Genomic DNA, 27,521 nt, shown 5'->3' on the forward strand with positions numbered 1-27,521 from the left:
TATGACAAAGACCAGCCAAATTATTTACTGAAATCTGCACAAATTGATTCAGAATTGTAAAGAATTGTAGTCACTTTATTCCCCAAGAGCCTGTTGAGGCCCCATGCCACATACTGGTCAGAAACAGTCAATTAAACAAGGTTGTGGGTTGTGTGTGTGTAACCTATTTTCACCCAAACCGATTTTAACACACCAAAAACGAAACATGGAGCTGTCGCTGAGCAGGGCGGGGCAGTGCGCATGCGCGATATCTCTTTGTGGCCCTTCTCTTCTTGGTGCTTGTCTGGTCTTCAGGCTACTCTTCCAGCAGTAAATCCCAGGATAGGACTTTTATGCAAGGATATAACCTATCGTTTTACGTTTATTGTTAGGCTGCACTGTGCACACTCGAAGATTTTTTCTTTTTTTTTTTTTAGACACAGGCTCTGTTGAGAGTGAAGGGCGTCGACTGGCCAACAGGCAAGAGCATCCATTCATCCTTTCATTGGCATCTGAGGTTTTCCAGTCGAACCAGCCAGCGTTAGCCAAGAGGCAGCTGTGTCAGCTTCAAAATGTCGGGTTACCAAGGAAAGAAGAACATCCCACGAATTACAGTGAGTATGGTTTCGTGATATTATATCTGTCCTTCAGTGGTGGTGTTTCAGATCGAGCGGTGAGCCTCAGGATTAGACCCAAAGCTAGCCAGCGTTTAGCTGCCGTGTTCCCATTCATTTACACTGACGCTGTCAGCTGCAGCAGCAGCAGCACACACTTTAGAGGAACAATGATAACCAGCCTGTTAGGTTTGCAACAAGCTGCTTTTCTCTTCCTCAGTAAGGGGTTAGGTAGTGTTATTTCTCTGTAATGCACTCGCAGACAGCTATATGCTCCTGTAGCTGCCATTATTAGCTCTCCTCCTCAAGTCTCCTTGTAAGCATCCTCAGCCTGGAGGGTGTAGTGAACAGGTTCCTTCAGTCATCCTCCACCTTCTATCCTCTGACATCTACTTTGTCTGGCCCTCTTTATTGGCCTTTACTGTGTTTTGTTTTGTTTTGTTAAAAAGGAATGCATGTAACCCTGATTCTGTGTCATGGTATTGTAAATGTTGACGTAATATCTGTTTTCCTTCGTAGTGCAGCTTTCCAGCGGTGACATGAAAGCACAGCATTAAGGGAATACAGTAGGGATGGTGTGACAGTCAAAAGACCTAAAACCTCTTTTGCAAAGTAGGTCATCGGACAGCACCCATCCAAACCCTGTGCTTTCGCCGTGCAGCTGCTTTCACCAGAGTGTCAAAGCATATAGACAGCAACTGCTTTAAGTTCGATCATTTATAGTCACTTCACACTGGCTGTGTTTACGACAGAGGAGGAGGTTGTTAGGTGTCTCGCAGGTCGAGTCTTGGTTATAAACATGTAGACAGCAGTAACTCTGCAGCAAGGCCTTCAGACACACACAGACACAGACTGCTTATTAGTGTGGAATGAAGCAGACAGGTTCACTCTGCAGAGTTTTGAACAAAACACCAAGATCAGGCTGGATCAGTAACAGAATTTGTTTACATTGTCTGCCAAGCAGGAATCCAGTGAAGCTTGTATTCATAGTTTCATATAGTGACATAAGCAGGGCGGTCCTTCTTCGTCTTTGTACAGTTGTATCTGGTATCACCTTATCAACACGTAACCAATTGATTGATTAAAATGTAGTCATTTAACTCTCACTTCTGTTTTTTGTTTTTTTTATTCCATAATTGATTTGGCTGTTGACAAGATTGTGTCTTTTCATTGACATTTTATTGAAGAAAAAATATTTTTAAATGAATTAACCGATGCTTGCTTGTTAGAATTTTGTTCATTTTGGAGTCTGTTGGTGCTGCTGCTTCATACTGATAGATGTTTCCATTATTTTGTCCACCTAGTTTATATCAAAAACTGAAACACCTTTCTGTGTAACGCACTACAAGTTAATAGCACAAAAAAAAAAAAACCCTGCAAACTCCAAAATTAGCATAAAGTTGAATCGACACCTCTGTTAAACAGTTTTGGCAAAAACTGTACGAAGAATTTATTCCAGCAACTTGATTACTTTCAGCTCGGTGTCCCTAATGAACTGGAAACTGAGCGGAGTTCTGTGCACTTAACAGTCCCTTCTTCGGTTTATAGTCTGGCCTCCACTGCCTGACACTTAGCCCTTTGTTAAGTACATTGAGTTCTGAGTAACCAATTGAGTTTTATGACTGTAGATTACAGGATTTATCAGGAGGAGGAGAGGAGCTCTTATATACAGTACGTACTTCACGTTCTGAGACATTTCTCTTGGGAGTTGATGACTGCTGTCATTTTTGGACACTGAAAGCCATTTTGAGATGTGACAACCTCAGTGCATTAGTAGCTGACCACGCAGGCACAGAAATGACAGAGGTTATGTGACCCACTTATGGGAGCGTAATGGCATCAGAGATCATGTCAGTAAAGCCATGACTTTTATATACCTAATGCATTCCCCCTGTCCGAGTCTGGACATTAGAAACCGAGTGTTTCCTCCTGTGAGGTTAGGAGTAAACCTTCTCTGTCTTCGTTAGCGCTCCTTGATGTCCTCAGAGACCCTGAAAGCCTGTAAGGAGAAGTAGGCCGGCCTAGTTCCTTTCATCTCATTCAGGTGGAGTTAATTGTACCACTGCAGAGACAGTGTGCTCCTACAGTACTTGAGGGTTTCAATAAGGAATTGCTCCCCCGCTTCACATGATGTGTCTGCTAGGTGGGAATAAATCCAGCCCCACCATCGATTACACAGGATGAAAGTCGGTATGGATTGATCTGTGAGCTGTGTGGTCACCGTTAGCTTTTTCACAACTTCGGCAGCATTCTTTGTACCTCAATAAAACGTTTGTGGAGGTGTCTGAACAAACTAGAAAATAAACTTAGCCAAATACATCCCTGACATTAGACCAAACTTTTTTTTTAAATTTTTTTTTTATTAACAATGACCTACATTTTCTTTGACCTTAGTAAAATTTACAATTGAATTATGGAACTGATTACTAGCAATTCAAATAAATGATTCATGATTTTACTCCAGTCAGCATTACTTTTTGCATTATGGGTGACGTAAAATGTTGTCTTTTCCTTTCAGAGCGACCGTCTCCTCATCAAAGGAGCAAAGATAGTGAATGATGATCAGTCATTCTTGGCTGATATCTACATGGAGGATGGAGTCATCAAGTAAGTTCTACTTTATTCTTTATTTGGATCCCTAATACCCTCCACAAAGTAGTCATTAGTCTTCCTGGGGTGTACACACAAAAAAAAAACAACAACAACAACAAAAAGTTAAATCACACTGTATCATTGAAAAGACAAAAGACGGAACACACCAAACCTCAGAAAAATAAAAATCACTATTCATGTGAAATACAAAAAAAACCAATAGCAACCTACACTGAAAACAAAAACAAAATTCAAATATCAGAAATACATAACAACAAAAAGAAAAACTATCAAAGCTTCAAAAACATTAAAATGTTTCAAGACTGCTACATGTGCATTTGCGATTTCGCCATAGACCTGAAACTTGAGCAGAGACATCACATTTTTGGAGAACAGAAAGAACTGGAAGGGAGCCAAATCCTTTGAGTGAGGGCGGTGCGGAGCAAGGATTGGGTTGTGCGTTGTGGGCGAGAAACTTACATGTTTTTAACATGCCTTGAGCAGGCAGGTCATTATGTTAGAGAATCCCGTTACCGTCGTGCCACGGTTCAGGTCGTTGGCACTGAATATTTTCCCTCAGCCGCCTCAGAAGGTCACAGCAGAGCTTGGTGTTGACAGTCTGACCCCGGGGGATGAATTCATGGTGCACAAACCCGTGAATGTCAAAGAAAACCCACCTGGCTGCTCCTGTTCAACCTCTCTTGAAACATGAATGCCTTCAGAACACCTCACCTGGCTCATTGCGTCATTCCTGTAGGTAAGTTTTGACATAAAATCAGATTTGCGCCCTCTGGTCATGTCCGTGGCGAAATCCCAGACGCACTGGACCAGCGCTCACACAACATGTCTAACTCAGGTGCTGATGATGATTAAACAATGAAATTAGGAATATTTAATCACGAAGGTTATAGCTTCCCTCTGCTTCGTTCATGTCACGGTGCTTCTCACTATTCAGGCGCAACAGGGGCAGTCTTGGAACCTTTTGATTGACCCTTTTCTATCTACAAGCAGGCCACACGCACACCAATATCACCTGGATTCTTGGAATCTAGATTGTCTCAGTTTTATCAGGTTTCCTTCTCTCATGTCCATATTTGTTTTTGTTTTTGTCTCCGTCAGGCAAATAGGAGACAACCTCATTGTTCCCGGAGGAGTTAAGATCATAGATGCTCAGGGAGGTATGCTGATGCCCGGAGGCATTGACGTGCACACCCGATTCCAGATGCCTGACCGAGGCATGGTGGCAGCAGATGACTTCTACCAGGGCACCCGGGCGTCCCTGGCTGGAGGGACAACCATGATCAGTATGTGATACATCAGACCCATTTCCTCAGTTTAAAAGCAGCAATTATAACCTTGCAGATGTGCATGCTATCAAGCGTGTGATTTAATTTTGCAGTGTTGTGCGTGTTGGATCCAACCTGTTTGTTTGTGTTGTGCAGTTGACCACGTGGTGCCCGAGCCTGGCGTCAGCCTGGTTGCTGCTTTCAAACAGTGGAGAGAGTGGGCTGATAGCAAGTCCTGCTGCGACTATTCTCTGCATGTAGACATCACCGAGTGGAACAATGGTACTCAGGAAGAAATGGAGACACTAGTGAAGGATCACGGTAGGTCGTCAACATTGTCAGCTCAGGTCTCCACATACGGTCTGACTTTTACTGGCACAGTGAAGTGTTTCCATCTCACAGTTATTGTTAAACTGTTTCTCTCACTTTGCATGGGGAACAAAATAACAACCCTCTTTCACTGAGTAATAAAAACTAAACAGTAACTGAATATTTCTGCTTTTGCAATTTTTATCTTTTTGATTTTACTTCTCTCCTTCGACCTGGGTTTTCTTCTCTCCTTCGACCTGGGTTTTCTTCTCTCCTTCGACCTGGGTTTTCCCTCTTTTGCTCTCTTTATTCCACCTTTGGCTGTTTTCTCTCATAAGTTTTCTATCTTCAGGTGTCAACTCTTTCCTGGTCTATTTGGCTTATAAGGATGTTTTCCAACTTTCTGACTCTCAGGTACGCTTGGCTTGTGATCAGTATTAGTGGGATCTCTGCTGAGTCTTCTGTCACAGCATATGTTTTCTAGGCTGTTAGATGTCTTTGGAGAGATGACTGCTCTACAAGCTGACCAGTGTGTATCACAACCTTGTAGATCTATGAGGTGTTTAGTGTCATCAGAGATCTCGGAGCAATTGCACAGGTGCATGCTGAGAACGGAGACATCATTGCAGAGGTAACAGAAACACTGATACAGTCAGTTCGGTTTCAGCAGTTACTTTGTATTTTGGATCCTAATGTCCCTTGTGTGGGTGTTTTAGGAGCAGAGACGCATTCTCGAGCTGGGGATCTCTGGCCCTGAAGGTCACGTGCTGAGCCGTCCAGAGGAGGTAAGACTGACCATATACTGTTTAACAATAAGAGACGGCTCCTTTAATGCAGTATACAGTATGGAAGAGAACAGTGTGTGACCTCGATGTCATTATGTGCAGGTCGAGGCTGAGGCAGTCAACCGCTCTGTCACCATTGCCAATCAGACCAACTGTCCCCTCTACATCACCAAGGTGATGAGCAAGAGTGCGGCTGATGTCATTGCTCTCGCTAGAAAAAGGGGTAAGAAGCAAAATTTGGATTTTTTTTTTTTTTTTTCTCAGCCAGTGTGAAGGTGGATCAGAATGTTCCTGTTGTTTGGTAACGCACACTAATGTGCACTGACCAGTGACTGAACTTGAAATAATTAATCATTAATGAAGGTTATAGCTTCCACCTGCTCCTTGCTCCATCACAGTGCTGCACTCCATTCGCACGCAACATGAACAGCCCGGGGACTTTTTAATTGGCCTTCATACACTGGTTACTGCTACTGACATCTTCCTGCTCCTGTAGGTGCTGTGGTTTATGGAGAGCCCATATCTGCTAGCTTGGGCACAGACGGTACCCATTACTGGAGTAAGAACTGGGCCAAGGCAGCAGCCTTTGTCACCTCTCCACCGCTCAGTCCTGATCCCACCACCCCTGACTACCTCAATTCTCTGTTGTCATGGTAGGTGCTCTGAGCCAGGACCTAAAGATAACTGGAACACGCTTTTTCCTGCATTTTATTTTTACTCAGCCTCGTTATGAAATGCCCTTTGCAGGGGAGGGTAAATATAAGATGACACATGGTGAATGTCATAGTCTTCTTGCTGTCTTTCTTATCTAGTGGGGAATTGCAGGTGACTGGTAGTGCTCACTGCACTTTCCAGACATCTCAGCGTGCCGTAGGCAAAGATAACTTCACCCTAATTCCAGAGGGCACCAACGGCACTGAGGAGAGGATGTCCCTAATCTGGGACAAATGCGTGGTGAGCTTTCCATGACCCACTTTCCACACATTCCAAAAATTCCAAACATTAAGCACTTGCAAGCAAAATACCTTTTGTGCATGATTTGTTGCTCGTATGTGACTAGTATTGTCTCATCCCAAAAGGCTACTGGTAAAATGGACGAAAACCAGTTTGTGGCAGTGACCAGCACAAACGCAGCCAAGATCTTCAACCTGTACCCCCGCAAAGGCCGCATCGCTGTGGGGTCCGATGCTGACCTCATCCTGTGGGACCCAGACATCACTAAGATCATCTCAGCAAAGACCCACAACCTGGTCAGATGGTTACTCAGCCTATCTGGACTATTGATCCACATCCATGTGTCTTTTGGATGTTAAGATCTAATTCTTAAGCCTGTATGTGATGGACTGCAATGCCAATTGCATGGTGGGCGTGTTCTGTTTAGAAGTGAGGTACAGAGGCCATTAAAGGTATTAACACACTTCAGCAGAAGTAACAATATACAAAGAAAAATGAGCCTCAAATACATAGTTTACAGTGCTAACATAACATTTACAGTGAACAGTCTCTCGTTGGAGCAGGCAAAACAACAACTTTCAGATGGGCCGCAACAGGATATCAAAATGAAAATCACTTGAAACCTGTGTGCCTCTGTATTTATCATACTAGTTTCAGGCTATAGAACTACATTATTTACAATAATTATCATGTTACTCCAGCTACTCTTCAGTGTTTAGCGTTCAGAGGTCCTCCGGGGGTTTTTAGTTGATGAAACCTGTTCTTCTCTCAGGCCGTAGAGTACAACATCTTTGAGGGGACAGAAGTGCGCGGAGGTCCTCTGGTGGTGATCAGCCAGGGGAAGATTGTGTTGGAAGAAGGCAGCCTTCACGCCACGGAGGGCTGCGGGCGCTACATCAGCCGCAAACCCTTCCCGGACAACGTGTACAAGAGGATAAAGGCTCGCAGCAAGGTGAGTCTTAATTGCAGGCATTTGCACCACTCATCTAACTATATTTTACACTTTTACAGTGTTTTATTTTCTGTCTTAACATCCATAAGAATATATTTTTCAGGGTTTGAATTGCCAAAAAACATCTTAATATAGTTTTACGTCTGTTTTACCCAGAACAGGTTGTTTTGCGTCTGTGCATTTAAGGCACATTGATATCAGTGACCCTCTCCTCTGATTGGCTGAGTCTTTTCAGAGTGACAGGCCAAGGCCAATCACAGATTTTCTTCCGTCGTATAGCTTGATAGCTCTGTGACGGAAGGACCGCTCAGTGTTTTCTTTCACTTAAAGGTTTGGACAGTGGGCTGCGCTGAGGGTAAACATACGACATGAGTGGGAGTTTGTGATGTCACAAATTCACTATGACATCAAAAACTTACAGTTGTTGAACAGGGGCTGTGTGCATTTCTCTGTGTAGAGCATTTTGACGCTTGCACTGTATTTATAGAGCACACAGACCTGCTTTATGAACAAAAAGGAAATCTGAATTTAAGCAATATGGGACCTTTAATTCTTACATTATTCATGGCCTGTGAACTACACAACTTGTGGTCTGATGATTTGGCTGGTGGGTTTAGCTTACAGAGCTGCGAGGAGTCCCCAGGGGTCAATATGATGGGCCGGTGTGTGAGGTGACTGTGACTCCCAAGGTGATGTCCACCGTTTCCTCGGTGAAGACTTCACCTGTCAAGCAGCCGCAGCAACAGCAATTTACTCCCCAGCCGGTGCGCAACCTTCACCAGTCTGGCTTCAGTCTGTCTGGTGAGTGAAAGCACAGATTTCATTCCTGGTAGTTGGCCTCTGTCACAAATAGACATTTAGGTTTTATTGTAATTTAACGTTTTAGGTGCCCAAGTGGATGACAACATTCCTCGCCGCAACACTCAACGCATCGTGGCTCCCCCTGGTGGAAAAGCCAACATCACCAGCCTCGGCTAAGCTCTATTTCCGACTGAGCCGGGGTGCAGGGCAACAAGGGACCAGAGGCCACTCGTACCAATGTCACATCACATCTCTTATGTCATCACCTCTGACTCCCCCCTGCACCGCTCTCCATCCGTTCTTATTCACACATTACCACCATGTCACCTCATGTTAAAAGATAAGAAAGCACTATTCCATTTTGTTTCATCTTCTTGCCATATTCCAGTTTCAAGGAAGGATCAAGTGAATTGAAGCAGCTTTTTCGCTGTTTTTTTACACCCAGTTTGATTATTGATCGAATTAATTTGTTTACATTTTTGTATCATTTTTGCTGTTTAGTTGCCGTCTTGGGTCAGAAAGTTGATACAAAACTTTGTCCCAAGCAGCAGTCGGTTTCGTGAGTGGGCATTTTAGCAACAGCAGGTGTTTACAAGTTTTATTCTCGCACTGTTTATTTTCCAGATATTAGAATGTTTTGGTAATCATGTTAGACTGCCACCTTTAATTGAAAGTAAAGCCTCTGCTGCCCTCGTTATAACACTAACAATGCAGTTTTACTGCTAATGTTTTTTCACTGTTCATGAAAAAAAAAATCTCAAAATGCTCCATTTGAAAGATTAGACTGTAGAACACCTTTTAAATTTATTTAAAGTTTGCAGTATTTTTGTTTAGGTACTCAGCTGAACAATTCACCCATGTCTTCCTTTTGTGTTATACTGTAGTTGCACTTTCTTCATTTGATATAATTGGTGTTTTATGTTTGATCCCGTTAAGTCATTTTGGAAAGCGCTGACTGCACTGAAAGGAAAAGAAAGGGTATTTCAAGGTTAAACCACTTGTTCAGCTTTGGCCGGAAATAGGTGGCTTTTGTCTGAGAAACGATAACCTTTTCCCTCATTTCGTCATTGTGTGTGTGTGTGTGTGTTCTTTTTTTCCCCCCTCTTGTGTTGAAAGGTTGTCAGGGCAACACGCTTCCAGCCATCAAACCTGTGTATACGGTTCAGGATGCGGACAGACACCATAAAGAAGCTCAATGGGAGGTTTGCCAACGACCTCTCTGCACCTGGTGCTATATGACCATCGCTGTACATGTGCAGATGATGTCCACGTCCACACATCAGTAGTGTCAGCCTTGCAAAACTAGCAGCCAGGGAGAGTCACTACTTTTTTTCACAATTTGTTTTGCACCTGTAACAATCCAAATGGTAAAACTATACGTGAGCTTGCAACTTTTTTTTCATTTGTATTGGATATGTCTGTGTTTTAGGATATGTTGAACTACTTGCCTGCCTGTTCTGTAAGATATTGATAGCACACTGTATCTATGAAGGCTCTTTTAAAGAAGTGAAAGGATGGTGTTTTTTTGAGACCTGATGAAAAATGCTTCTGTATGTATATGAAATCCCACACAGTGTGCTGATGATGTGTCCACTGTTCTCGGTGTTAGTGTTGTGAATGAATTACCAGATATATCGTTTTTTTCCTCCCTCACCCCTCTCATCTGCCCGACATTGTCGACACCAGATTCACTCCAGTTAGTAACTGCACTCACTGAACCACAACAGGTTGTCAGTGACGCGCTGCACTGTACAACCATACTGTTAAACACTGGATTATTTCCTCCTCATTGCCTTGTCAAGTGTAAGTTTTGTATGCAAAACTATAATGTGAAGTGATTTACATTTGGGGAACTTTCTTGGTAATGGATATTGAGTTGTAATGTTGAGCACTGTTGTTTGCCCTCTTCCACCTCGTGTGATACTCTTGCTCATGTATGTTTTGTAGGATACCAGTGTTTTGGGGGAAATCATCGGTCCTGTCAGCATCTGACCCTATCTGTGTTGACTTCAATGGATTAAAGTAATAAAAATTAACTTATGCTGCCTCTCTCATTTTAATTATTATAGGGAACACAGGGATGATGTTCGGATACATAAACATTGGTTTAGTTTTGTTGAGTTTAATAGAAGTTGTTAATATTTGGAGGATTTTCAATGAAACATACTTCTCTCTTAATGACTAATTAAGAACATATAAAAACTAATTGGATCCATTAAAACCTATATAAATGTTTAATAATTATTAGCAACTTGTATATCTAATAAGTTCAGTTATTGCCCTGTAGACAAATTTGACATGTTCGCATTTTCAGCTGACTTACTGTGCAATGATTTTAAAGCAAAATCCAGTACTTAAGGGTTGTTTTCAGTTACATTCACTTATATATTTTCAGTTTTTTAATTCTACTCTTTACTTCATAGCAAAATATTGTACTTTATCTGACAACTATACTTAACTCGTTTCTTTAGAGATTAAGATTTTACAAACAAAATCTTTGAAGACCCCGTGAAAGGTGATCCATTGAAAAGATGAACAATTCATGTTAATAATGGTTCTGCCTTTTAGTTTGTTGGGTTTCCTGTTTTACTTTGAAATCACTCCCCTCTGCTTTGTTTTACTTCCTGTCCTTGTGTGTTTTTCCCACCAGTTTCCAGACTCACCTGTGTTTACCTCTGCCTCTCTTCTTCTCAACTGTGTCATTGACGTTCTTCGTTCCTCCCTCTGACTTTATTTCCTGACATCTTGTTGCTCCTGGTGTACGACCTCTGCCAGTTCCTGAGTTTTTGCCTATTTTTTTTTTTTACCTGCAGCCTGTGTTTTTTGTTGAAGAAGGAGGTGAGTAAACATTTGAATTCGCTAAAACCGGTGGTGCGTTTGGGTCCTGTCTCTTCCTGTGTGCTGACATGTGACAGGAAAGTTAGTCAGGTGGATTGGGCTAATGTGGGAACCTTTTTACAACTCTTACTTGTGTGCCATATTTCCTTATGAAGGAAGGACATCAGACCTTTTTTATTTTATAAAATCCCAAAGATGTTTTCTTATTAACTCACTGGACAATTTTCAGGCACTGTATTCAAAGGGAAAGTGGCACATATATGTGTTTCTTGTGCCAAATTGTGAGAGAATTTGCTATGATTAAAATTTAGAATATATTAATTTATTGAAACAAAACACTCATTGTTAAATATGCATTATGTTTGGTCATTTAATTTAGTAGACCTAAATTATCGGTAATAGATAGGCTGACATCAGCTTCACTGCAAAGAGCCATACAAATACAATGCTACGAGCACACGAATACATCAGTAATAACAACCCAATATGTTTGACTCCTTAACATACACTCTCCTTTATTCCTAACTGACAGTATCAGTCCGTTTCAAAGCTCATACTGAGAGACTGAACGAGCTTTTAGATGAGCAGCACAAGCTTGTAATGACCAACCTCACAGATTAGACAGTTCTCAGTTTAAAGGGTTAAAGTCCCCCTTCACTCTGAAATGTATGTTGTTTATTGCTGGGTGGATGTGAAAACTCCTCTTTTCTTTTTTTACCTAAAATCTGAATATATGGTGTGTGCCTACCTTTCTAATATCACAGCTGGTTTGGAAGCCAATCATGGTCCAATATACAACTAACATAAATATATCGTAGAAGCTTTAAACATTCACTCTGAGAATACTTTTTTTGACATCTTGTCAAGGAGAAGGGGGAGTCGATGTCATTTTAAGCCTTCCTGTCCTGGTTCTCTAATAACACATTGCACATAGGGCTCTTTAATACTATAATTAACCTTTCCATGAGTGAATTGTTTTCCTTCTGATGGGATATTTTTACATTGTGGTATTCTTAGCCTTATTTTACTTAAGTAAAGCCTGCAAATCTCTCTTCCAACCCTGATTAAAAGATTATCTTGGTCACTTAAGTAATTCATTAGAATTAGTTAATTGGAATTAGTAAATTATAGAAGAATGACTAAGCACTCTTTCACTGTCCTTTATAATTAGTAACAAATTTCCTTTCCAGGAACCTTCTTAAGGATTTGCAGATATATAAAAATCATTTTCAAAAAGATTAGCTTTTTATATATGCATAAAAAAAAAAAAAGTTTTCTCTGATTTTAAAACTTATAAATCATCTTTTTTATTTAAAAGCTTTTAAATGTAGCGGCATGATTTTCACTTTGTAGTGGTTTCTGTTATTTATATTTCATGTTGTCAATGTCATCGTCATATGCTGATACATACTGTTTCCTAACAGAAGCACATTATACTAACATATCAATCTTCATCCAGCGGCAGAGGTGTGAGGAAACGATATGTGCTGGTGGGATACTAGCAGCATATGCCGATAAAATTCACAATGTGAAACATATTTATAAATTATTTAATAAAAAAAAAAAAAAAAAAAAAAAAAAAGAGCAATCTAATCTAAACAGGCCTCCATGTAGCTCAACACAGTCCTCTCCTGTTGAGTGTTTACAGTGGCAGCAGGGGAATTGTGTGTTTTATTGCGCAGACTATATACCAAAAAGGTTTATTGCCAAGCTGTGGATCCAAGTCAAGCAGACCAAAAGAAAGTCTTGTCTCATCCATCAGCCTATTGATTTTGGATTGCAGTGCAAGAAATATGCTCTCAAAACTGTCTTTAATATTTGCATAAAAATACTCAAAAATAACTGCCTATAGATGGAGTAAATTCAGGAGGCAACAAGACACTAGGTGGAGGCACAGAGTCGCGGCACACAGTCTCTCAGCAGCGTTTCGATGTTGCAGCTCCTTTCAACACTTCACCCACAGGGATGCTTCCAGTAAAATGAACTGAACAAGACAACGGCTAAGTCACACTTGAATGCACACATCAACAAAAGTTGTGTGATTAGTTGGAGTGGAGCCCCCTGGCTGTCTGACAGTTGTCCAATTAGGATTTAGCATGATGAGCACTGATTAAACCAGGGAGGGGAATCCTATAATGTCAACATCTTCACACGAGGAGAGCTTTAGAAAGGAGGAAAAAAAAAAACATCAAGAAGAGTTTACAAAGCTAAACCCTCTAGGGGGAGCGTGCGAACATGAGTCACCACCGGCACTAGCCATGCTTTCAATCCAGTGAATCACAGATGCTATTATAAGACCACAATCCCTCCCAGAATTGATCGGTCATGGCCACAGTGTCATCCATATTAATAGACTGTAACCATTAAATTCATTCTTCTTTAGAATCAATGATTGCAGGCTCAGTAAAATGCATGTATCAGAACAAATGCCATATGAGAAGTCAGAGGAAAATTATACACTTATTGATAACTTTACCATGAATACATAAAATGAGGGGGCTGGATAAAAACAGGGAGTCCTGATGAAACACATTATGGATTGCTCTTCCTCTCCTCCACTCTTTTATGACCTTAGCTGCAGATCTAGTTATGGTATTCATTTCAACTATTGCATTTGGAAGATGATATGGCTTTATAAAGCATTCCACAAAGGTATTTGGTTTGACGTTTTGTTTATAATCCCACCACTCTCCACAACGAGAGATAATGGAGGGAGGGGTGAATTAGGTCATCTGTACCGTCTGTAGTTTAATGCTGGAGCTGGGAGCCCCTCTCCTAATGGCATTTGCACAGAACGTGTGATTTACAAGTTCAGAGACAAGCCAGTCAATGACAACCCGGACACATACATGCACTCTCACTACACTGCCGGGTCTCTCCCATGTGGGAAAGCTCTCCACTTCAACAACTGACCTTAGCTCAGGGATGAGGTGGGATTGGCTTAACAAGTGCCAACTGCATCTCCTCCCCCTCACACTCACAAAGGGAGTTGATCTTAGTGCACGCACAGAAGGAGTAGCCAGGATAGAATAAATCGATAAGGTTGGCAGAGGTTGTCCTCTTGCTCTTTAATGCCTCTGTGCAAACAAAGACACTTTGCAGTCTTGAACTCACACTAAAAACACTCAGTTTCTCACCTTTGCAATATCACCCACACTGAAGACAGAGTTAAAACTGTGCAGGGATGTGGATGCCGACTAAAAAAAGACAGAAACACAAGAAGTACAGCCTGAGAGAAGAATGTCTCAGACTGTGTATGACTTATCTCGACGTCTCTAAATCTGGTGGATTTTTTTTTAAAGAGGTTTGGGGGCCAGTCAGGATTGAGGCCAGCAACCACAAGTTCAGTTAAAATTCCACAGAAGTATATTAAAATATCCATCTGGCATTGCTCAGAGGTACATGAAATTGTGGGAATATGGATGGACAGACTAGAGGTTTTCAAAGGAAATATATTTAGTGAATTAACCCTCCCCAAAAAAATGTAACAAACAAAATAAATAACAACAGAAGTCTAAAAATGTTCTCTTGAATCCCTTGTTTGGAATAAGTCATACAAATTTATTGTATGTGACACAGAAGTACGCAAGGTCCCTTTTTATACTGTGTACAGCAGTACACAAACAACATTTTTACATTAGGAACAGCAGTAGGCAAACTTTGGAGACAACAGGAGCACCACTGACCAGCATTTTGAAAATGATTGGTAAACTCATGCAATATATAAAACTTTCCTATTTACACTTTTATACATTTAAACTGCTCTTCCGTAATATAAAATATGTAAACATTTAGAAATCTTTTGGTCCACTTCAGGGGAATGCTTCAGGATCTTTCTTATACTTTTCCAAAAATAAACACTGATAACACTTGCTGTATTTTCAATTTTGCAGTAGTTAGTGTTTCGAGAGCTAAAAAGCTATCTTCCAAAAGGGTTAAAATACAGTATAGTGGCTATAATTTTGACAATTTTATTCCCACAGATACAAATCACAGAATATTAAAGCTTAGATATTAAATATTGAAATTTCAAAGCAGCCACTGTTCCCACACAGCTAAAGGAAATATATTCTCATCTGTGACCCTATACGGTGGTTGAAGGGGTCATAACAAATGGATGGAGGATTACAGTGGTTAGACAGGCTCTCCTTTTTCCGACAGAGATATTTGGTGTATTTTAATGGTGGGAAGGTTTCCGACGGTTGGGGGCTGGGCACAGTTTGACTCCTGCGTGGGAGTCTCAGCACTGAGGATGCAGCAGCAGGTTTGGTGGAAGCTTTTATTGCAGAGTTTGGCCACTTTAGCTCTGCTCATTTCGGTGGGTCGAGATCCGTCTGTGGGACCTTCAGAAAAGACCTTCCATTCCCTGCTGTCCCTGGAGGAAGGAGTCCTAGACAGGCCTATAGAGGAGGAGGGGCTGAGTCGACAGGGAGGTCCCCTGCTGTCGAGGCCCAGAGTGAGCGACTGGCTGTGACCCTGTGTCTGACTCTGACCTGCACTCAGATTGTGATGGTGTGGTCTGGGAGTCGATCTCAAACAGTGAACTCCAAGTAAACTCTGGAAAGCTTTCTTAAATTCCTGGTTGGAGCACGGGTAGATGATGGGGTTGATGCAGCTGTTGAAGTAACCGAGCCAGAATGTGATCTTGAAGACGGTGTCTGAAGGTCTGTATGCAGGGAACATGGAACCTGTTGTGATATTATAAAGACATTTCAGGAGAAAGAACAACAATATGCAAACAGGAAGGCAGAGTTGGATATTTCAGAAAACATACAGCATGCGGGTCAGTGGGTTTATAATGGGACAGAGTAACAATTCCAGCTAAATGCTAACTTGGTGATGTTAATTAGGCAATACAGTATTAAACAAGTTCACCATCTCCTGTGTAAGCATGCAAGCATTTGGTAATTAGCCGTCTTATCCACATATGGAAACCATAAAATGGAGCCATTTCCAAAGACTCCCCAATCGACATGAGCGTTTTCAGCGTCCCCTATTGGACCAACATGCAATCACACCTAAACAAGAATAGATAGTTAGCCAAAACATACATTCGTACCTTGGTTTTGGCAGCAAAATAACGTGGTATGGTTTCAATGTGTTTATGTTTGACGGAACTTAAAATAGCAGCGTATTAGATTTAATGGCATTTATGAGATTGGAGATCGCACCCAACTGAATACCATTCACTTCACCCTCCACCCTTCCAAGCATGTAGGTACACGGTGTCAGTCTCCCCCTATGCTCCTCCCTACTTTGTCATTCTTTATATTCGATCGCCTGACATCCTCCTTTGCGCCCATAATAATCACTTCAGCCACGAGACGTTGCAATAAATGCAAATGTTGAGTCGCATTAAACTGCTTACACAGACAACCAATTTGTCTATTTTAGCACTAAACACAAAGTACAGCTGAGGCTGATGGTGATGTCAATAGTTTGAACCTAATGACGGCTCTAAATGAAAAGGAAAGGATTTCCAAAAGCCTATAAATGTTATCCTCTAGGAACCTTGAATATTTATAGAAAATTTCACAACCTTTCTGCCAGTAGTTGTTGAGATAATTCACTCTTAATGGTGCTACAAGAAAAGTCAAGAGATCGCTATAGTCATAAGGAGTCATCCTGTGATGGAGGCATGAATATCTGTAGAAATGTTTGTGCCAGTCCATCAAGTACAGGTGGAACTATTTCACTCATTAGAACTTTCTCTAGACACTAGAGGAAAAATCTGTGGATCCCCAATAGCCCAAGGACTCATCACCTGGATATATAATTTATGACAGTCATTGAGATATTTCAATCATGGACTGAAGTGATAAACTGACCAACATTGCCTCGAGCCATGCTGTTAGTATTAATATACTAGTAATATTGCAATTTTTAGAGCTTCAGCTACATGTTAATGTCTGTACTATCTATGAAATAAACATGATTTCCAACTACTGAAATAATCATATTACCTATGTCTGCTGATGACACTTTATTATCTAATCGTTTTATCCCATTCCATGAATAAATGCTCACTACTTGCCATCAAGGTTAAGGATTTTAATAAAATTGCTGTTATAAATTCTGCTGCTTTTAATTAGAGGAAACAATCATGGCAGATAATGTGAGTGGGACCTTGAATGAAGAAGCAAAGCTAATGGCTTAACTGGTGCATTACATGCAGGCCTGTTTGTCACTGTAAATGTAGGTGACTCTCCACATATTCTGTGGCTGCCAGTAAAACATTAAAATAATTAAATGCCTGACTTCCTGTGAGGCTGCAATCTATCTATCTATCTATCTATCTATCTATCTATCTATCTATCTATCTATCATCTGCTGCAGGAAGGGGAGACGCTGTCTTGTGAAATGCTTTATTGGGCAGTCTGGTGCAGACGGTTAAACGTGGGCTTAGGAAAAATGAGATCGTGATATCGAGATGGATAGAGAGAAGAAATGGAGAGAGTTTGAGAGCAAATTATTTTGAGTCTGACTATACAGCTCATACATTTTATCCCCAGCTGTGCCAAAAAAGCCAATTCTATTATTGCCAGTATCCTTGACAGATTCATTTTTTAGGTAAATATAGAAGGGTATTGCAGCTATTAGATAAATGTTTTGTTGTCTAAAATTTATGAAGTATCATGGGCTGTGAAACTCAAAATTGTATCATGTTTACCTTCAATAAAGCCACAACATATTTTGAACTGAGAAAGTTACATGACTCCCTTCAATATCTGTCCAACAACAAAATGTGAATTCTGGCAATGATTAAAAAAGAAGGAGGGGAGATGGCATTTGTTTGACAGCAATCACTGAACCCATACAAGAGCTACAAATAAAAAAGTATAACTTTCAGTGTCACAGAACCTAGTTCAGTAAAATTGATTTTAAAACAGCGTTAATTTGTTTTTTGCTGCCGTGGGGGTGAAAGAAAACATAATATATATCAGGCAGACATGAGGAACATTAGCATACATTTGGAGTTTTTTCTGGCCAGGAGATGAATACAAGTTCAATATTCACTCCTCTTTTAGTTCCGTTTTAATTTCCACCAACTCATGAGTAAAATATTTGAATCTTTAGCTGCTAAATGCTTCGCTATTTTTTTTCTTTACTGAAAACAGGTGAAGGTGAACCAAAGCTGTACAGTTGCAGGACATGAAACAAACACAATGATCTGATAGATGCTGAAAAGCTTACTGGAGCTGAGGGGATTTGCAGAGCTGGGTGATTAATATCTGCGGGTCTGTCACGACAAGCAAAATCTTTACCATTCCACATACTTATTTTAAAATCTGCTCTTTTCAAAATGTTGATCAGTGCAGCGGAAACAATCAGCCACTGGTTACCCACAGTGGTATGATAATGATGGATGAACGCTGCAGAGAGAAAAATACCACAAAGAGCCACAGCTGGACTTAAACATTGGAGACATTCCCAGTTCATGGTCAAAGTCTTAACATCTAATACCAAAGGGACACCCTCTGAAGTTATTTGTGAAATTAGCAATGGGTTGCTTTACACTTCATTATAGTCACTGAGAAGGAGCTCTGAAATGCCAAGTAGAGAGAGCAGTATGATCCACAAATAAACGTAAAGTCTAACTACTCACCTTTTTAAGATTAGTGCCAAGATCAAAGTCTCAGTCTGATTTTCTCGGATGACAAAATAATGTTTATGCCAATAAACCAAATCAGACAATCACGAGTTTTCCAGCTCCATACGCTAAAATTGGTGATTGACTGCTAAATGGATACTTGTCCACAGACTTATGTGGTAACGTGATGCCAGTATTTGGTGCTGATGGTAACAGCTACAGTGGTGTGAAAAAGTGTTTGCCCCCTTCCTGATTTCCAATTTTTTTGCATGTTTGTCACACTTAAATGTTTCAGATCATCAAACAAATTTAAATATTAGTCAAAGATAACACAAGTAAACACAAAATGCAGTTTTTAAATGAAGGTTTTTATTATTAAGGGAGAAAAAAAAATCCAAACCCACATGGCCCTGTGTGAAAAAGTGTTTGCCCCCTCCTGTTAAAACATAACTTAACTGTGGTTTATCACACCTGAGTTCAATTTCTCTAGCCACACCCAGGCCTGATTACTGCCACACCTGTTCTCAATCAAGAAATCAATTAAATAGGACCTGCCTGACAAAGTGAAGTAGACCAAAAAATCCTCAAAAGCTAGACATCATGCCGAGATCCAAAGAAATTCAGGAACAAATGAGAAAGAAAGTAATTGAGATCTATCAGTCTGGAAAAGGTTATAAAGCCATTTCTAAAGCTTTGGGACTCCAGCGAACCACAGTGAGAGCCATTATCCACAAATGGAGAAAACATGGAACAGTGGTGAACCTTTCCAGGAGTGGCCGGCTGACCAAAATTACCCCAAGAGCGCAGCGACAACTCATCCGAGAGGTCACAAAAGACCCCACAACAACATCCAAAGAACTGCAGGCCTCACTTGCCTCAGTTAAGGTCAATGTTCATGACTCCACCATAAGAAAGAGACTGGGCAAAAATGGCCTGCATGGCAGAGTTCCAAGACAAAAACCACCGCTGAGCAAAAAGAACATTAAGGCTCGTCTCATTTTTTCCAGAAAACATCTTGATGATCCCCAAGACTTTTGGGAAAATACTCTGTGGACTGACGAGACAAAAGTTGAACTTTTTGGAAGGTGTGTGTCCTGTTACATCTGGCGTAAAAGTAACACCGCATTTCAGAAAAAGAACATCATACCAACAGTAAAATATGGTGGTGGTAGTGTGATGGTCTGGGGCTGTTTTGCTGCTTCAGGACCTGGAAGACTTGCTGTGATAAATGGAACCATGAATTCTACTGTCTACCAAAAAATCCTGAAGGAGAATGTCCGGCCGTCTGTTCATGACCTCAAGCTGAAGCCAACTTGGGTTCTGCAGCAGGACAATGATCCAAAACACACCAGCAAGTCCACCTCTGAATGGCTGAAGAAAAACAAAATGAAGACTTTGGCCTAGTCAAAGTCCTGACCTGAATCCTATTGAGATGCTGTGGCATGACCTTAAAAAGGCAGTTGGTGCTGGAAAACCCTCCAATGTGGCTGAATTACAATAACTCTGCAAAGATGAGTGGGCCAAAATTCCTCCACAGCTGTAAAAGACTCATTGCAAGTTATCGCAAACGCTTGATTGCAGTTGTTGCTGCTAAGGGTGGCCCAACCAGTTATTAGGTTTAGGGGGCAAACACTTTTTCACACAGGGCCATGTGGGTTTGGATTTTTTTTCTCCCTTAATAATAAAAACCTTCATTTAAAAACTGCATTTTGTGTTTACTTGTGTTATCTTTGACTAATATTTAAATTTGTTTGATGATCTGAAACATTTAAGTGTGACAAACATGCAAAAAAAAAGAAATCAGGAAGGGGGCAAACACTTTTTCACACCACTGTGTATGAACAAGCATGAGAGCAGGTAATGAATAAAATACAAAGGGAGAGAGGAAGCGGGAGCACAGACAATGGCTCGACACCTCACACATATATGTTGGTCTGAAATTCAGCCTTTTTATTTACAGACGGGAGCACCAGAGGACGTCAGAGGTCTGAAAGATTTATTGAGCCTATTTATAGAGTCTACTTGACCGAGTCAAGGCATTTACTACACTGCTCAAAAGACCGTGAGGCTTGTCTGAATGCTAGTAACCTTAGTGTACTTCCATGAAGAGGCAATTCAATTAACATCATCTAACTATTCCATTTTCCATCACTTAAAAACCTGGCAGCAGAATAAATCGATGAATGGATGCGTAAAGCGAATTAATGTAGACGTTAAATAGCTCTCTAAAAGTGGTCTGACTCATGTAAGTGCAGGTGATTAAATGTATTAACCAATTTTTACTATGATATCTCACTTTCTGTGCTTCTTTAAAGCAATAATGACATTTTGGGAAATATTCAAATGTTTTCCTTGTTACCCAGAGTTGGATGAGAATACCAGTCTCATTGTTATTGAACATGAAGTTAGAGGCAGGAGACTGTTGGCATAACTTGGCAATATACATACCAGCACTACTAAAGTTTAATAAAAACTCTAGGAGGTTACTGCTGCCTACCAATAAATACTACAACACATTACGACAATGAAACAAGTTGTAATTTTTACTCTCGGTTTTAGAATGGATTAAACAAACAAGCTACAATCTGTGAGGTTTGAATTTTGGAAAGAGCCAGATGAGCTGTTACACCGTTTCTATATATTCAACGTGGAATACACTCGTCAATCCACCAGAGGATACCGTGTCAGTGTCACGATTTGCCTCAACTAGGTATAAAAAGTACACATACGTCTGATTAGGAGCGGCACAGTGCAGTGGTCAGCATTGCCGCCTCACAGCAAAAAGGTTCTGGGTTGGAATCCGGGCCTGGGCCTTTCTGTGCAGAGTTTGCATGTTCTCCCTGTGCCTGCGTGGGTTCTCTCCGGGTACTCCGGCTTCCTCCCACCATCGAAAAACATGCACCTCAGGTTAATTGGTGGTTCCACAAATTTCCCTTAGGTGTGAATGAGAGCGTGAATGGTCTTTGTTTCCGTCTGTCTCTACGTGTTGGCCCTGTGATAGACTGGCGACCTGTCCAGGGTGTACCCTGCCTTCCCCCAATGTTAGCTGGGATAGGCTCCTTCCCCCCTGTGACCCTGTTCAGGATAAAGCGGGTATAGATACTGGATGGATGGATGTCTGATTAGCCCAAACCAGGTCAAAAAGGGAGGATGTTGGGGGTGAGATGGAACAAACGCAGGACTTTTAGCTGGGACCAGTGTTTGAGCCCTGGAGAAGGCACTGTTTTAACAAAGTAGGTTACATAACAATGTATTTAAAATACGTAATGTACATTAAGTACCTTTCATCTGTAACTTGTGTAAAGGTACTTATTTTGACCGAAATCATGATAATTTTTTTTAAACCTAACCACGTGATTTTTGGTGCCTAGACCACATACACATTACAAAACACAACATTGACTTGTTATCCTCTAGTAGACTGACGAGTGTATTACATGGTTTCATATAATATCGGGTTGTCATGTTAAGATATGTTAACCTGTCAGTCTTCTCTTTTAATGCTGAGCAAAAAGAAAATAATTGTTTTCCAAAATGTTAAAATATTATTTTAACACGTGAACAAAAGATGTAAAAGCTGATTTGATTTCTTTCACAATTGTTACTTTGCTCAGACAAATGGTGCAAAATATATTAATACTCACCAATGGGTAGCACCAGGAAAAAGGGCAGCCAGCACAACACAAAGCAGCCAACCACAATGCCCAAGGTCTTGGCGGCCTTCTTCTCACGGGAGAACTTGAGCAGTCGCAGGGCGAAATGTGTGCGGCAGCGAAGGGCCTCATCTTCTGATACAGTTGTGTTGCCTCGGTGTATCCTGAGTATCACCTGCTCTGAATCTGACTTCTCTGTCTTGTGGCCCTCTCTCAGCCCCTGGCTCTCTCTGTGAGCTACCACATACACCCGGCAGTACATGGCCAGTATGATGGCTAGAGGGAGATAGAAGGAGCCCACAGCAGAGAAGATCGCGTAGCCTGGCTCCTCTGTGATCTTGCAGACGTACTCGTTCTCTGGTGCCGGCTCTTTCCAGCCAAACAAAGGTCCAATAGATATGATGATAGACAGCACCCACAGCAGCATCACTGCTAACAGAGCCCTGTGTCTTGTCATTATGGCTGGGTAACGCAGAGGGTAACTCACTCCAATGTAGCGGTCTACAGAGATCACGCAGAGGCTCATGATGGAGGCCGTGCAGCAGAGCACATCCACAGCTGCCCAAACATTACAAAAGACCCGTCCAAACACCCAACGATCCAGGATCTCAAAAATGGCGGAGAAAGGTAGTACAGTGGAGCTTAGCAGCAAATCTGCCACTGCCAAATTAACTATAAAATAATGTGTGACTGTCCGCAGGTGTCGATGACAAACTACTGAAAGAATTACCAGGATGTTTCCTACAATTCCAAACACAATGAGGACGCCAAGCACCACGCCCAAAACCACCGCCTTCACCACATTGACCTCTGGGACTAAAGCATGGCTGCAGTTGGAGCAGTTCTGAGTCAGAGGAGCTGGGGTCATATTGTCCAGCACAGGAACCATCAGTTCTAATACTATGCTGATATGTGACAGTGTCCTGTGCCGCAAAGGTAGACTGCAACACACACACACACCTACTTAAGTTCACCACAGGAGGAAAAAGGACATCACGGCACTCTCATAAAAGCCATTAGAGTAATGATCATATTAAGTCTGTCTTGTCAAAACATAATTTGAATGATGATGCCTCTTGCAAATGAGCCATTACGTTGGCAATGCATCAAGGAAAATAAAACCACAAGATGCATGCACCAACGCCGAGAAACAAGTATAAAATATGTAGATGAAACCTACTGTGCTGAAATCAGGTAATCCATCTTAAAAAACGATGTTGCTGACATTGAAACTGACTGTTATCATGCAAACGGTGCCAAACATGGTTAAAAATGCATTCCAGATAGGATAGTCAGATGGCTGTACACAAGCAGGAAGTCTTTACACATTCGCTGAATCAAAACATGCAGTTTGAAGCCAAAATTCAAGTTGTAAAAACTGCAATGGGAAACCACTTTTCAGTGCAAGGCGGTAGGTGAGCGTAGGTAAACATCCAGGCTGTTCCTGTCAAACGCAGGGGCATGTTCAGCTTCAGCTTCACCCCAACAACAGCAGACAATGACAGTATCCAGTGCCTTTGAAAAGAGAGACAGAAAATTTTGCTTTGAGAGAATTGACACATCCATCACTTACAGTAAAATACAAACACAGTTATTCTTGTTTTGCTCATTGTTTTGTTCATGCAGTGTTTTTTTTTACATATCACTGCTCGGCTATATCAAGACTGTGGGCGAGAGAAACTGTCTGAGCCACAGTTGCTGTCAGATCAATGTGACCACAGTCTTATCTTGCTTATGGACTAAACACAATGTAAGGTTAAGGAATAAAGAAACTTATATATGGACTGACTAGTTGCCTGTTTCACTCAGTGGTCTGGGAGACACCACGCAATTAAAACTCTCGACAGCATTTAGCCAACCCAGAATGGCTGAAGTGTCAATAATACAACTGTCTCAGTCGCAAGACCTAATGTGTATTTTTTTTGCCGTATTGTGGTGCTAATATGATCTTCAAGTGACCTACAGTACATTAAGATAAGCCTGACCTTACTCTGTCCTCCATATAAAAAAAAAACGGTCTAGCTCAGGCCAATGGAACTTGTCTATACTATACTTACAAATCACTTGTTTTTTTCAAATGTTTTTCTTTCATATTTAATTTAAAAAAATTAAAGTTCTGGTTGGCTAATGGTTTTTTTTCAAGACTAGCTGTGCCCCGTGCTTTTTGTCTTTATGCCAAGCTAAGCTCGGCTAACTGTCCGCTGGTTGTTGGCTCCATAAACAATTACCAAGTAAATACCATTAAATAATTTTGGTTTATATTAAAGAAATAAGATATTACACGTTTTTCAAGTTATTTACAGAGCTTTAGAGGTACGTCAAAAGAGATTTTGTAACCTGTGGACAGATTCAGGCTACTTGTTGTTCCCCCCCCCCCCCCTGATTGGCTACATTTTTCCTGGCATCATAGTCAGTGTAAGGTACAGGTATGACTCTGCCTCTCATAGGAAACAGATAATAGGCCTCTGCCTGTTTGCCAAAACATAGACTATTTCATTACATTTTTTTTTAAACACAATTAAACTGGTTTCCATTGTGACTATGTATTTACGGACGCAACATAAGAAATTCAGCTGCTCAGTTAAACATCCGAGTGGTGTTAATGTGCGCTGATTCTCCTGCAGCGCTGATCCCGGCCTGAATTGCTTCTTCCGACTTTGATGCATTGATTTAATTTCATTTCGAATGTTCTGTCTTTTGACTTCAAAACAATGTCTTAGTGCCACACAAACTCCTCCATTTTGACAGATGTGAAATTAATCCTGTCTGTGCAGATTAAATAAATGCAGATTAGATGAGACTAGTAAAAGTAGTGTGGCCATGTTGACGATTTTTGGATTTTGTTAAGCTGCTTTATTTCAGACTAAATTAAAAGTTCATCTGAGTTGCCCTCTTTTCTACGGAATGCTTCTTGTCTGTCTGTCTGTCTCTCCATCTGTCTCGAGCTATCTACATCACTAGTTCATCTGTTTTCCAAACAAAACTGGGTTCAAATATGCTTAACATAAAGACTGACTGTGCAATGAGAGGAACAGGGCGACAGCATTATGCAGTCCCCTCAAGTCTTTAGCTCCCTCCTCTCCTCCATTGCTCCTCACCACACTATTAACCACTGGCTGACCTTTTCCTCATGCTGCCGTTCCCCTCAAGTCTCTACTCCACACAGCATGTTCAGCATGTTTGACTGACTTTTATGTTTTAGGTTAGCTCCATGCGCTGGCACGACACAGCAAAGCCTCCGTCCTCAGCAGCCATCATGCAGTACCTGCGGGCTTACGATGTAGAGGAAGGAGGTGGGTTTTTAAGTTACCTCATTTTGAGGTATTAACTGTCCTTTAAACAATAAAAGTGTTCCTTTTATGTTGAACACACTAAGTTACAATGGCGAGAATAGGTTTGATGGATTTACTGTTAGACAAGTTCACTTATATAATTTCTGGAGAGTTGACCAAATTACATGCTGTGATTTCCAATGAGCCCATCAAACCTAATTTGATTATTCGTGCAGCTTAGCCTACTTTATGAGAACAAGATTTAAACCGGTGATTTAAACTATGAATTCTTAGATAACTTGACATGCTTACATTGGGCTCCTGTTGGAAGATCTGTTGATATCACTAAACTGCATGAGTATGGGATTTCATTTGGATTAAATATCCTGTGGATCCACTGCTTTTTTCTTTTTTTTAGAAGGTTGGAGGTCCTTACTGTTTCAAGCATGTTTCTCTACCGCAGAATACAAATATAGGACTCTTTCTCGTTCTTGGCTGTTTTCCAGGCAGACGTGGATGTGTGAAAGTGATGGATGTGCAGCTGCTGCTCAGGGTTGGGCTGGAATCCACAATAATGTTGAGGACAGCTTAAAACATGCAGCTTCTCTATGTCTGCGATTTTAATTGGTCCAAGATAAACAGCCAGACCGGCTCAGGTGTAATCTCAACCTCTTCACTGGTGTGCAGAGCAATTCCCAGCTGCAGGACTACACCTGTCAAAAAGTGACATCCACCTTAATAAAAATGACAGAGACTGGGGGCTTATAGTCACGAGAGACCTCATGGCATTCCTCTGCTGCACACCCTCTTAACACTTCAGTCATTAAATTCGTTCCTATATGAAATTTAAAGGGTGGTTTCTCATTGTCCTCAAGAAATTGAAGAGATTTTAAAACACCAAAAAAATAACATCATATAAATCAATTCAGTCAGAGCAACCCAGTGTTATTTTAGAGTAACAGAAACCAGACAATTATGGATTATAAACAAAGCCCATTTGACAAAATCTATGCTTCACAATTTCAAAAGTAAGCATGAAGCCTAAAATTAAATTCGGATGGAAAAACAAATCTCTCTTACTTTTGACTACTTTTGCACAATTCATTATTAGATTAGACGTCATCCAAACATCGAAACGATCGTTAAATTTATCCAACGACTGCATTGCGAGCACTGACAACCAAATGAAGACACGCATTAAAAGAAACATAAACTATCCTCTCAAACTCATTCGGTTAAATACTTAAAATGAAATTTTCGGGACTCACCCAACTTTGAGTTTGATTTTCACATCCCAGCGGTTTGGCTGAGCCACATTTGGAAACGGTTGTGATTGCTGAGTCGTACTCAGGAGGCGGCGAAAGGAGAGCCAAGTGCGCTCATCGTGGAGAGCCCTCGCATTTGCTGGTAGAAACGCACGAGCTCCAGGTGCTCCAAGTCTCTTCACACGATGATGAGCACCAAATCCCTCCCTGCTCTCTCTTCGAACCACCACTCTCCCCCCTCCTCCCCGCATTACCTCCACCCCTCCGTCCCTCCCCACCCAACCAACCATCCTCACATCACCTCACTGCCGTTCGGCATCACTCCCCGTGCGTCATCACAACCAGTCACATACACTCCATGACTTTTCCTTCAGAGATGTTTTATTAACGGGCGTCACTCACCTTGCCGTCGAACTTACACAATAATACAATGAGTGTGCTGGATGAAGCGTTTTTTTTACTTTTTTTTTTTTAAATTTTATGTCGACCGAGAATGGGTTTTTTAAATTGTATTGCTTTCTGTTATAATCAATCCAAACTTTTGAATTACATAATCTCAGTGACTAAATAATCCTTTAAAACCAACTCTCAAAACCCCCTAAAATGAACATTTGGTTTTGTTTGTTTCGA

The 27,521-nt window shown here is 41.1% G+C and overlaps 2 protein-coding genes across 2 annotated transcripts; one reads left to right on the plus strand and one right to left on the minus strand.

The window, feature by feature from the left end:
• Window positions 1-259: 259 nt before the first annotated feature.
• On the plus strand, window positions 260-10,321 carry dpysl2a (dihydropyrimidinase like 2a). Its single transcript, XM_069139181.1, has 14 exons — window positions 260-593; window positions 3,112-3,200; window positions 4,305-4,489; window positions 4,628-4,792; window positions 5,133-5,194; window positions 5,331-5,411; window positions 5,497-5,565; window positions 5,668-5,788; window positions 6,062-6,218; window positions 6,378-6,519; window positions 6,645-6,815; window positions 7,292-7,471; window positions 8,089-8,272; window positions 8,358-10,321. Exons 1-14 carry the CDS (start codon window positions 552-554, stop codon window positions 8,447-8,449), a joined length of 1,740 nt encoding a protein of 579 aa, XP_068995282.1. The 5' UTR covers window positions 260-551; the 3' UTR covers window positions 8,450-10,321.
• Window positions 10,322-14,652: 4,331 nt separating this feature from the next.
• On the minus strand, window positions 14,653-27,032 carry adra1aa (adrenoceptor alpha 1Aa). Its single transcript, XM_069138970.1, has 3 exons — window positions 26,895-27,032; window positions 22,346-23,869; window positions 14,653-15,798 (listed from the first exon to the last, which is right to left on the minus strand). The coding sequence occupies exons 2-3, from the start codon at window positions 23,241-23,243 to the stop codon at window positions 15,245-15,247; spliced, it is 1,452 nt and encodes a 483-aa protein (XP_068995071.1). The 5' UTR covers window positions 23,244-23,869; window positions 26,895-27,032; the 3' UTR covers window positions 14,653-15,244.
• Between the last annotated feature and the right edge of the window lie 489 nt (window positions 27,033-27,521).

The sequence above is a fragment of the Embiotoca jacksoni genome, unplaced genomic scaffold (genome assembly GCF_022577435.1).
Source record: "Embiotoca jacksoni isolate LCO1_2020_lvr unplaced genomic scaffold, fEmbJac1.0.p SCAF_8, whole genome shotgun sequence".
Taxonomy (NCBI): domain Eukaryota; kingdom Metazoa; phylum Chordata; class Actinopteri; family Embiotocidae; genus Embiotoca; species Embiotoca jacksoni.